The sequence below is a fragment of the Rhinolophus ferrumequinum genome, chromosome X, assembly GCF_004115265.2.
Source record: "Rhinolophus ferrumequinum isolate MPI-CBG mRhiFer1 chromosome X, mRhiFer1_v1.p, whole genome shotgun sequence".
Classification (NCBI taxonomy): Eukaryota; Metazoa; Chordata; class Mammalia; order Chiroptera; family Rhinolophidae; genus Rhinolophus; species Rhinolophus ferrumequinum.
Genome location: NC_046284.1, coordinates 92,620,755 through 92,633,075, shown reverse-complemented (window position 1 = coordinate 92,633,075; position 12,321 = coordinate 92,620,755). Strand labels below are relative to the sequence as shown.

General features: G+C 36.2%; 1 protein-coding gene across 3 annotated transcripts in view; it reads left to right on the top strand.

The window, feature by feature from the left end:
* USP9X (ubiquitin specific peptidase 9 X-linked) overlaps window positions 1–10,714 on the top strand; it is a 128,626-nt gene extending 117,912 nt beyond the window's left edge. For all 3 annotated transcript variants that reach the window (XM_033099978.1, XM_033100752.1, XM_033099260.1), the window contains 7 exons: window positions 1,127–1,312; window positions 1,744–1,964; window positions 2,047–2,135; window positions 6,513–6,669; window positions 6,821–7,033; window positions 7,417–7,512; window positions 9,123–10,714. In XM_033099978.1, coding sequence (XP_032955869.1) covers window positions 1,127–1,312; window positions 1,744–1,964; window positions 2,047–2,135; window positions 6,513–6,669; window positions 6,821–7,033; window positions 7,417–7,512; window positions 9,123–9,260 — 1,100 coding nt within the window. In that variant the 3' untranslated portion in view covers window positions 9,261–10,714. The remainder of the gene's footprint in view (window positions 1–1,126; window positions 1,313–1,743; window positions 1,965–2,046; window positions 2,136–6,512; window positions 6,670–6,820; window positions 7,034–7,416; window positions 7,513–9,122) is intronic.
* The last annotated feature ends 1,607 nt before the right edge of the window (window positions 10,715–12,321 follow it).

Genomic DNA, 12,321 nt, shown 5'->3' with positions numbered 1-12,321 from the left:
GGATATAGACAGTTTCTGGTGTTTTTTATTAGATGTAGAATCATTAGATTTTGGTGATAGGGAACTAACAGTGGGGGATATAGACAGTTTCTGGTGTTTTTTATTAGATGTAGAATCATTAGATTTTGGTGATTGGACGGATATTCAGAAGAGGGGGGAACATGGAAAAGAGGTTAAAAATGATACCTAGGATTCCAACTTCATGAACTGAGCAGACAGTGGTGCCATGTACTGAGAAGAGAAACTCAGGAGGAAGAACATGGATGGGAAGCTTGAGTTCAGTTTGGGTACATTGAGTTTGAGCCTGTGTGACACCCAAATAGAGATGTCCAGTACAGCAGCAAGGTATTTGTCTGGAAATATTTCGGAATCATCTGAATGAAAATAGCTCTGGAACTTGAAGCCTTTAGAATGGGTTTGATTGTCCAGGGAAGGTATACAGTGCGAGAAGATAGCCTGGCGTGGGAACTTTCAAGAGCATCAATTTGTTGTTGTTGTTGTTTGTTTTTGTTTTGTTTTCTTTTAAGAGAAAGGAGGACTCGCAAATGAGACAAAGGAGAAGAGGGAGAAAGAAAATAAGAGAGGAATCAAAAACAAAAGAAGTGGTTACAGTTTGAGAGAGCTGTTCTTTAGCTTTATACCAGAAAAGGGGGCAGAAATCAAATTGGCATGGGTTGAGGAGTGGAAAATGAGAAGGCAGAGAGACCAATTTAGGAATCTTTTTCAAGAAGCTTGGTTGCAGGAGAAAAAGACACAGGCAATTTATAACAATTCTTATTTCTTACTTAGTTTTTTATCATCTTACCTAACGATAAGGATTGCAGTCTCGGCTAGTCCCCCACACTCTTCCAGGCCATAGAAAGTTCATTTTCTTTATGCCTAGTATGGGGGGAATGTCACGGTCACTGTTTAACCATTTAATACCTAAATCCAATAATACTAACTCACTAGATTTTCTGTTCTGGTTAAATAATTCTCTATATGCTAAGTAAAAGTGATCTTCTGATCATAAAAATTACAGAAAAATATTTCAGGTAACTACTTTATTATGAAGCTCATACCATCTTAATTCTTTCCTCTCATGTAATTTTTCTCCCTCTCTTTCTCGCTTCTCCCTTCATTGTAGGTGTGGCAGAGAAGACACAACTTCTTAAATTGAGTGTACCTGCCACCTTTATGCTTGTGTCTTTAGATGAAGGCCCAGGTCCTCCAATCAAATACCAGTATGCTGAATTAGGCAAATTATACTCTGTAGTATCACAGCTGATCCGCTGTTGCAATGTCTCGTCAAGAATGCAGTCTTCAATCAATGGTAAACTCAAAAAATCCATTCTTTACATTAATTTTAAAATACTGCTGAGCATATATAGTACCAGATTAAAAGTAATTCTGAAGATGTTTAAATACAAAACAAGAGTCTGAAGATTTATGCTGTGGAATATTTATATTATTTTAAACGGGATCTTTTTCTGTCTGCTTGCTGCTGAGGTTGATACCTTGTTGATGAAGTAGTTTAAAAATTAACTTTTTATATGTATGTAAATGCCAGTATTGGCATTTAAATTTTGCATTTTATCATCATCGTAATACCTACTATTACTTTCTTCGTTGTACTTAGGAAAACTTGATTTAAAATGTTATTTTTCTAAAAATAAACAATTCATAAGCTATTCTATAGTGAAAGCTATGTATTTTTGTGGAGAAGCCTATTAGTTTTTCATTGATGACAAATCTGTATTCTAGGTAATCCTCCTCTTCCCAATCCTTTTGGTGATCCTAATTTATCACAACCTATAATGCCAATTCAGCAGAATGTGGCAGACATTTTATTTGTGAGAACAAGTTATGTGAAGAAAATCATCGAGGACTGCAGTAACTCAGAGGAAACTGTCAAATTGCTTCGTTTTTGCTGCTGGGAGAATCCTCAGTTCTCATCTACTGTCCTCAGTGAACTTCTCTGGCAGGTGAAAGGAAAATATTCATATGTCTATATTTGATTTGTTATTCCTTTAAATAAGTTGTTCACCATGTCTTACCTGTTTTTAGGTTGCATATTCCTACACTTACGAACTCCGGCCCTATTTGGATCTGCTTTTGCAAATCTTACTGATTGAGGACTCCTGGCAGACTCACAGGTAGATACCCCTTTTTGTTACTTGCCCAACTTTTAGACTAAATTGGCTACTCAGCACATATTTTTGAACCTCTTGGAGGTCTAATAAATGTTTTATCTGAAAAACTGAAGAGGGGTGGCCGGATGGCTCAGTCGGTTAGAACACGAGCTCTCAACAACAAGGTTGCTGGTTCAATTCCCACATGGGATGGTGGGCTGCGCCCCCTGCAACTAAGATTGAAAACAACAACTGGACTTGGAGCTGATGGGCCCTGGAGAAACACACTATATTCCCAAATATTCCCCCAATATTCCCAAATAAAAATTTTTAAATTTTTTTCCCCCTTCTTCCCCCCACTCCGGTTCAAGCCGTTGTTTCTGAGTCTAGTTGTGTAGGACACAGCTCCCTGGCCCATGCTGGTATTATGAGCCTTGCGCTCCCCCCGGCTGAGGCAGTCAGTCGGTTAGCCGCTCATGGCAGTTCACGCTGGCTGCCGGCCACTCAACGCTTGCCACCGGCTGCTCCTGGCAGCATGTGGCAGCACGCGACAGCCCACGCCACCCCCAGGTGCTCATGGCAGCCCAGCTCCAGGGAGAGCCGTTGTTCACGACCTTAGCTGTAGAGCGTGCAGCTCACTGGCCCATGTGGGAATCGAGAATCGAACCGGCGACCTTGGTGTTAGGAGCATGGTGGTCCAACCACCTGAGCCACCGGGCCGACCCAAAATTTGAAAAAAAAAAAAAAAAAACCTTAAGGCAAGAATAAACAAACACAAAGTCTCCTCTTCTCACAATTTCATTTTTATTTTCTCCCATTGCCCAAGTTGCATACTTAATACACTTTTTTCTTTTAGGTTTTTGGTTTTGTTTTGTTTTGTTTTTAAGAAAAACTAGCATAGGCTTTTGGTAAATATTTTAATTTTATTAATGATGCCCTAGGGTTATTTTAGGATTAAATTACATTAGTTTTAGAGTTAGTCATGTGAGATGACATTTGGTTATCTGAAAATGGTCCATAGGTAGTAAGTACAGTCAGTTCCTATTATTCATGGTAGTTACGTTCTAGAAAAGTCACCAAGAACACTGAATGAGTTTTTACTAAAGCATTGCTCCTGGGGGAAATATAAGGTTATGTTCTACAAGCCTCTGGTTCTGTTTTTGTCAACGAATGAATACGTAAAACTTTTTTAAATGCATGTAAATGCGTGTTTCTCTTTAAAGACACCTTATTTAATATATGTTGCTGACTCATTAACATTGAATTCACATTAACTCATGTTGAGTAAAGCTTGCCCAACACTTACTTTCTCTGCAAGAACACTAGTCAGCACTTCACTACATATTTGGGGGCCATTTTAAACAGTGAAATCAACAACAACAAAAAGAAAACACAAAAGTGTGGAAAAGGTATCACTAAATAGATAGCAAAAAGGATATTTGTTATGAACTAAAACAAGGCAATGTCCTTTTGTTCCACTTCAGCTGGGAACATATATATTGGGCAAGTCAACTCTTGCCACTTTGCTCATGACCTCGAAAGCACAAGTGTTGAATTTTTGTTGTTACAAATAAAGTTCAACAAGTAGGCATAATCACCAATATGGAATCTGAATAATGAGCATCAATTATAATTTTTCAGTATGTGAAAAGTTTGGGGGGAGGGGCGTGTTTTAAGAACTGTTATCCAGCTTAACTGTCCCTCAAGCTTCCTCCAGAATTACTCTTACTTGGTTTTTTACCATAAAGGCTTAATACATCATCTTTAATCCCAAGAGTTACACAGATGAGGATGAACTATGGGATTAGTTGAAACTCTACCAGATTTTGTAAATTTCCTTACCCACGTGGAGGATAGTATAATAGTTTATTTTGGGAAACAATTCAAAATCTATGTAACAGACTGCCTCCTGTATGTCCATATAATTAAAACAGAAACTTGAAAACAAGTTTTGTAACAACAAAATGCTTAAAGAGAATTACAATCTTGAGTCTTAGTGGGGATTGCAAATGCCAGAATTCATAACTTCATATTATCAAATTATCATCATAGATTTTAGTCAGATTAATAGCATTGAACTGGAATCAATTTTCGTCATATACAAAATTTAGCAGTTCCAAAACTAGCCATTTATTTTGAGCACTATCCAGCACCTTTCTCAATATGATCAAAGGATTTGAAACTTTTTAAGAGTTGGTTTTAATAGAATCTAACGTACTGTTTTCTTTTTAAAATTATTTTAATAGTTTAGAGTTTTAAACCAGTTAGTCACATCTTAGCCGTTTTGTTTCAGTGAAGCAAATGATAATGGCAAAAGCACGCTTACTGGATTAAACCTGGGAAATTGACCTTGTGTAACGATATTATAAGATACGGTTATTATGAATCACTGGCTCAAGCTTGAAAATAACGTTCTCATAGTGAGCTTTTAGTTCATTTAATAAGCAGTGTTCAGCTATTTATGAAGTACCTACCATGTGCCCAGCACTGCTAGGCATTGGGAAACAAGGCAGGAAAAGATAATACTGATTAACAATGGCATTTGAAAGTGTTTTAATACTAATGGGAAGAAAACATGGTGTGGCAGAAATAATGGCTTAACACTTCATTACCACTTGACAAAACTGAAGGTAAAAACAAAAGTAGCAAGGTAAAAACAAAAAAGGAATATACTCTGCAGTGCTTCCGATTAACCAGCAAGAAACCTGTGTGTATATGGTTGATTATTTGGTCTGAAATGATTAAACTTTGCAAAACTGCTGAAGTCATGATTTCCAAACAAAACAGATTTTATGAATGTGTGTAATGCAAAAAAAAAAACCTTGCATTTTGACTTGGAACCTACTATTAATTAAAATACATGGTGTACATAAGATTTTTTTATTAATAAATTACAGACTATACAAGTAATATTTATTGAGGTAAAATTTACTGGACATAAAATTCACCGTTTTAACCATTTTGTAGTATACATTTTAATGGCTTTTAGTACATTCACAATATTATGCAATCATCACCACTGTCTTATTCCAGAACATTTTCATCACCCCAAAAGGAAACCCCACACCCAATTAAGCAGTCATTCCCTATTCCCCCCATCCCCTGGAAACCACTAGTGTCTGTTTTTTGTCTCTATGGATTTACCTATCCATAGACAAAATATCAAGGATTTGTCTGGACACTTCCTATTTTGTTTATCTGTTCATCCATTGATGGACATTTGGGTTTTCTACCTTTTGGCTATTACGAATAATGCTGCTCTGAACATTCAGGTACAAGTTTTTTGGGTTGTTTTTTCTTTCTTTCTTTTTTTTTTTGATCACCTGTGTTCAGTTTCTCTTGGATATGTAGAATTGCATGCAGGTAATTTTTTTGTGTTTTTGCTTTTTAAAAAAATTTGTTATTTTTTTTAATCGTAAAATGTACCATTTTAACCATTTTTTAAGTACAACTTGATGGCATTAAGTACATTCACAATGTGCTACCATCACCACTGTCCATCTCTAGAACTTGTTCATCATCCCAAACTGAAACTATAACCATTAAACAATAACTGTCCATTTCCCTCTTTCTTCCTCTGATTTTGCCTATTCTAAATACCTCGTATAAATGGGATCATACACTTGTCCTTTTGTGTCTGCCTTTTTTCACTTAACATGTCTTCAAGGCTCATCTTTGTTGAAGCATCTATTAGAATTTCATTCCTTTTTAAGGCTGAACAACATTCCACTATCTGTATATACCACATTTTATTTACTGGCAGGTGATGTTAACACAAAAGACTCAAGGCACATTCTTTTCCTCCACAGTCATTTTTTAAATGCTTATGGGGAGAACAGCAACAAATCGTTGACTACATATTCTGTTGTAGTTCAGCAGGCACTCAGATGACATCCTCCATCATTGGCAAATCAGCCAAATTGGTAGTATTGCTGGTGAAAATTGCTTTGTCTGCCATGTATTCTCATCATTAGAAATCAAGATAATTCTGTACTTCAAATTATATCACTGTTTCATAGCCGCTGGATTCTAATTTTCATTTAGAAATGCAGTTTTATAAAAGGAACTGACTTGGTAGCAAATTCTTCTTAAGTGCAGCAATCATAAACTTAGTTAACTTTAATTTTAAAAGTTTGTATTATTCTTAGTGCCCTGAATTCACTCTGGTCATGCATAGCAAAAGCATTTTGGGTTGGTAATAAGCTGGTAAGAGTACAGACTGTTAGGCCTTGGACAACCTATTTAACCTCTGCCCATTTTCTCGTCTGTTCAGGGTTTAATAACTACCTACTGTCTAGTGTTAGATGATATGGCAACTACATCAGAGATATTTATTGAGCAGCACGTAATGGACACTCGGTAAATGTTAACTGCTTTATTTTGTATCTGGTTTTCTTTCAGAATCCATAATGCCCTTAAAGGAATCCCAGATGACCGTGATGGGCTATTTGACACAATCCAGCGCTCTAAGAATCACTATCAAAAAAGAGCATATCAATGTATAAAATGTATGGTAGCTCTCTTTAGCAATTGTCCTGTTGCTTACCAGATTCTGCAGGTAAGGGTTTTTTCTTACAAGTGTGTAGAAATGTGAATCAAAATGAAGGATTATGTTTTAAAAGAATAGAATCGTGAGAATTTAGAGTTGTCATTTTAAGTTAACTTAAGAAAAGTGTTCTGAAACCTTTTTCATATATTTTCTTTTGAAGGGCAACGGAGATCTTAAAAGGAAGTGGACCTGGGCAGTTGAATGGCTTGGAGATGAACTTGAAAGACGACCATATACTGGCAATCCTCAGTACACTTACAACAATTGGTCTCCTCCGGTGCAAAGCAATGAAACATCAAATGGTTATTTCTTGGAGAGATCACATAGTGCTAGGATGACACTTGCAAAAGCTTGTGAACTCTGTCCAGAGGAGGTAAAAAATGCCACCAGTGTGCAGCAGATAGAAATGGAAGAAAGCAAAGTAATTCTTTACTTCATAGGCCAGTATTTATGTATTAATGATAATGTAAAAAAAAAAGTATGTTGACGTTTTATTTGCTGTAATCTTTACTACATGTGGTCTTGCATTAATGAGGGAGCCGCCTTACAGAGAAATTTCTGTGAAATTGCCTGAAATGTAGTATTTCTAAGAGAACCCAAATTAGGATTTTTTTTTCAGTTGCTTTAATTTGTTTATCTGCAGTAAAAGAAAAGTTGATAGTGGGTCAGTTTTATAGATTTTTAAAAATTTATTTCAAATAAAAATAAACTTGAATTTGCCTACATAATTCTTTATCTTTAAATATTTAACGTTAGGAGCCAGATGACCAAGATGCCCCAGATGAGCATGAGTCGCCTCCACCTGAAGATGCCCCGTTATACCCCCATTCACCTGGATCTCAGTATCAACAGGTAACTAGGGGTGGTTGGTGTTTTTATCCCCTACAACCAGTTTTTATGCTTTATTTAAAGGATGGCTAAATTTTTTATTGTGACTTTAATAGAGGGATTATCTAGACTTGCTTTGGGGGCATGATCAAAAGAGGAATTGTTGGAATGGGGTCATGATGTAACGTGTTTGAACTTGCCCATGTGGTGTTTTCCTGGTCATATAGGTGCCCCTCTTGCACTAGTAGTGAAAGTTAGTAAAACTGGGATAATTCATGTCAACATAAAATGATAGTCAATATTTTTAGTACAAAGGCTTATGGTGATATTTTGTGTTAGGCTAAATCTACAAATGGATTCTAAAGACTTTAAGATATGGCAATGAAGGAAGAATTTCTTGGTTACTTGGCCAACCAAGATTTAGATGACAGTAAAAATTATTGAAAAAAAATTAAGGGTTTGACAGCTCCATAAAGTTTCCTGTAAAATCAGTAACTAAATAAAATTAAGATGAAGAAACTTTGTAAATGAGATGAGAGCTTGACTTTCTAAAACCCAGATGTGACTAATTCAGATCTTTTGAAGCACTGCTGGGCCCCACGCCAGAGCTTCTGATTCAGTCGGTCTGGGGTGGGATCAGAAAAATGTACATTTTTAACAAGTTCCCTAGTGCTGCTGCTGCTAGTCTGGGAATCATACTTTCGGAACTATTATGTAAGGCGTTCTTTCCTGTATTTCAGGGTAGCATAGAGAGAAGCACGTTGAATAGTTAGAAACTGTATAGTAAACATTTTTATTTTCTTAATACAAATTATGGAAAGTAAACCCTAAAATCTTCTTGGCTTGGCTGGTGGGGGTGTACAGGAAAGTGAGGGTTGGGGGTGTTAAAAGGTTAAGGAACCAAATCCATAAGGAGAGAAGTTACTTTCCTCAGCCTATATGTTAATGCCTTGTTAATCCACGAGCTACTTCGACATTGTTTTGTTTTCAGTAACTTCATTCTGCTTTCAGGGTTATTGCTCATGCTGATCTCATACGGTCATTCAATCAGATTTAGCATGTGGAAGTTTCAAGGTGCTTGGAAGAGTCAGAATAGATGTGTTCTAGCTCAAAAATCATTTTTTGTGAATATTTTTGGCCACAAGCAATAGCAGGCTGTGGTCCCTTATTTGTCAGGTGTGGATCTAAATAATTTTGGGCTCTAAAAATAACTTTGGCCAATGATTTATACAAACCTACACTGCCCTTACTCGGGGCTTTGGGGTTTGCACTTAGCCTAGCTTTTCTCTTTCAAACCGGTTATCTGTTTTTCACAATTAGGCCAAGCATTTTTAGTTTTTGTAAATCTGAGGAATAAATAAAGTGGGACGGCCGGTTAGCTCAGTTGGTTAGAGCGCAGTGCTCTTAACAACACGGTTGCTGGTTCGATCCCCACAGGGGCCACTGTGAGCTGCGCCCTCCACAACTAGATTGAAACAACTACTTGACTTGGAGCTGATGGGTGTTGGACAAACACACTTAAAAATAAATAAAAGTTTTTTTAAAAAAAGGAATAAAAGAAAGCATTTGCATTTCCACAAACTTTAGATTAATATATGAAAGCTTTAACATGCACATCTCTTCTCCCCTCCCAGAATAACCATGTGCATGGACAGCCATATACAGGCCCAGCAGCACACCACATGAACAACCCTCAGAGAACTGGCCAACGAGCACAAGAAAACTACGAAGGCAGTGAAGAAATATCCCCACCTCAAACTAAGGATCAGTGAAATAAATGCACATAACGAACTGGTTCCATCAAGACTGTGCACCCAGGCCTTACAGTCCAACCTTTTTCTGTGTCTGGCTAATGTTTAAAACTAGAAAAACTATTCCTAATATACATGGAGTGGAGAGTTTTATTCACTGTCTTATCTGCAGAAATTTGCTGTCAATATATAACCCGCCTGCAGTGGAAAGTGTATAGTGTTTTGTAATAAATGGCCTGATGCTAATGTGTAAATGGCAAAGGTGTATATAGTATATTAATGTTTGACTGTTAATTCTTAAGCAAGAAACTTTTTTCTTGATGAGACTCACAGATCTTCAAAAACTACAAAAGTTAATTTTCTTGTTATACCCATTGCACTCTGCAGCCAGTGTTGCCTGCCTCATGGCAGTTGGATCAACTCATAACAAAAAACAAAATAAACCAACAGCAACAAAACAGAGCCCATCCATGTCAACCATACCAATAGATTCATGTTAATTCTTTGCCACTGGAGTCAGTTTTATTATGAGCAATGTAAGGCTGGTAACCTTTAAATTATTTGGTTGATGTGGAAAATTGGTGATGTAACATTGTTTCTAGATCTTTTTCATTGCCTTTTTATTCTGATGTTAGGTTAATCATTTTGAAGCTATAGTTATGCTGTAACATTTAGCATGGCTTCACACCAGGTTAGTGTAGCCAATGAGGAAAAAAATTATCATAATGACAGCAGTTGTCCCAGTGACAGCTGTATTGCTCAGAGCTTTTTCCTTCTTACATCTAGAATATAAAATAGAAAACACGGGGAGAAATGTGACAACAGGCGGTTTTCAGTTAGTTACACATATGTTGCTTACAGTTCAATCTCTGGGTGGGATAAAGAACCTTAAGTATCAGTAATGGGAATTTTAAAAGATTTCAAACAAATATGCAAAAACTTGCTATGCCAGGATGTTTGGAGCATAATAGAAGACTGTATTTGGTGTGCTTGTTTTGTTTCTTTGGTAGAGCTTCTTAGGTGAATCTTCTAAAACTTTCCTTCTGCTGTGAAAGTGGAAGTCCTCAGAACCCAACGGGACTTGGTGTGCCACTGCACCAAGACGTCTGGCTGAGTTTCTGCTCAGTCACAATTTTACTTGAAAGCAAGAATTGTCCTAGTTCCTTTTCCATTATTCCAAAAATTTTAACATTCGAAGCAGGGTCTAATTAAAAAGGAAACTACTGGTTAGTTAATATAATTGAGGTATGTGTTTCAGAATAAACATTTAATTAAAGATAAAGAACTCATCAGTTAATACTGTATAACAGAATTGGTAACTTGAATGTGTGTGATTTTTTTTTTTTGAACCTGTCTAAAAACCAAATACTCCTGCAAACAAATACAGCCCACCCTATTCTATTTAAATATTTTGCTGTTTTATTTTATAGAAATTATTTTGCTGAATTCACAAATAGAATTTGATTTAAGAAGAACTTTTTGTCCTGTGGTGTGTTTTTGGTTTTTTGGTTACTTTTTTGTCCTTTTTTTCCTGAAGGACTGCATATTCAAATTAATTCTGTGCGTAACATGCCTAGCTAAGGCATGACACTGAATTCGGGAGTTCAGTCACATTGAGTTTTTGTGCACAGAAAGATCTGACCTTTGTCCCTTTACTAAAGATTTAGAGCAAACAGGATGTTGACACTGTAAAAGTTTCCTAACATAATCAATCTTGTACTTTTTGTATGTTTTTTATATACATGTATATTTAATGAGCACAAGCTTGGTTGTATTTTTTACAATTCAGTTAATAGGAAAATGTTTTGTCCAAAAGGCTACAGCTGGAACTGAACAAAGCAGAAACAAAATTGAGGATTGCATTATTTTGTCATTATCGCGGGCAGGTATTTAAGATAAAGCTCTGGGTGTCTTATTCACAATACTCTATAGTCAATCTATGCTTCTAGGTTTTCTGTAGTAGGAAATTTTGACACCAGATAGATCCTGTTTTTTTACCTTAAGTATATTACGTCTGAATTTGTTAAGTTTGAGCGAAAGTTGTACACACTGTTTGCAATTCCAATTGGTAATTTTAAAAGTTCCTCAATTCCAAGCTTCCTTAACAATGAGCAAAATAGGTTAATTTTATTTGGACAAGTTGCTATCATTAAATACACCATCTCACCATCTGAGAGGTGATTTTTGCATTTCCTGCTCGGTAACAAAAGTATGTAAGTACTTAATTGAGAAATTTCAATGACTTGATGTTTTTGGAGTTTTTTTAAAGGCTGTGAATTTTTCTCCTTGGGGGGAGATCCCACCTTGGTTGCTTGCAAGTCCCCTTGTGCCAGGTGGCTTGTGAATCATTTTTCCCTCCATTTGCAGAAGAGCGGTCTGTGTTGTGACCAGGATCAAGGGAAAGTAATCGGAGAGTTTTTTTGTTTGTGCAGATTATTTTCTATATTTAACTCTTAAACAAGCATTAATGTATAACCAGAAATTTTAAGATGCATGTTATTGTAAGAACAGCATAGTGGTGATTTTGAGGTCTTTTTCTGAACATAAATGGCACATTTTAAACTTCAAGTCTTCAAAGTGCCTAAAGATTATTTAATTATCCCTCAACTGATTTCTTGAGCCATATATATATTTCCTATTTTAAATGTTTGTTGCGGAATTGCTAGCCTTCCTTTCAAAGAAGTACCCCCCAGAATTCTAAATGGCATGATTATAGAACACAGTAGAATCTGTTAACATAAAGACTGAAGAAGAAATTTTCATTGTTAATTTGTGTGAAGAAGGGCTTTGCCCGGTTGGATCTAAGTATTTCCGTGCACAACTTGGTAAAAACCATATTGCTGCTGTTTCTAAGCCCTCCCCTCCACCAACCAAATTTTCATGTACAGCATTGTAGAGGCAGAAATAAGAAAGAACATAGTCATATTTGCGGGTTTTGTCTTGTTTTTTCTCTGATAATTTCCCAATCTTGTGTCTTTTAGTTGTTATGTATACAAATTTAGAATTATTAAAATGTTTTATTTTTTTCATGATTAACTTTTATTAGTGAATGATAACTCAAGTATTTCATCCTTGTAGTGGT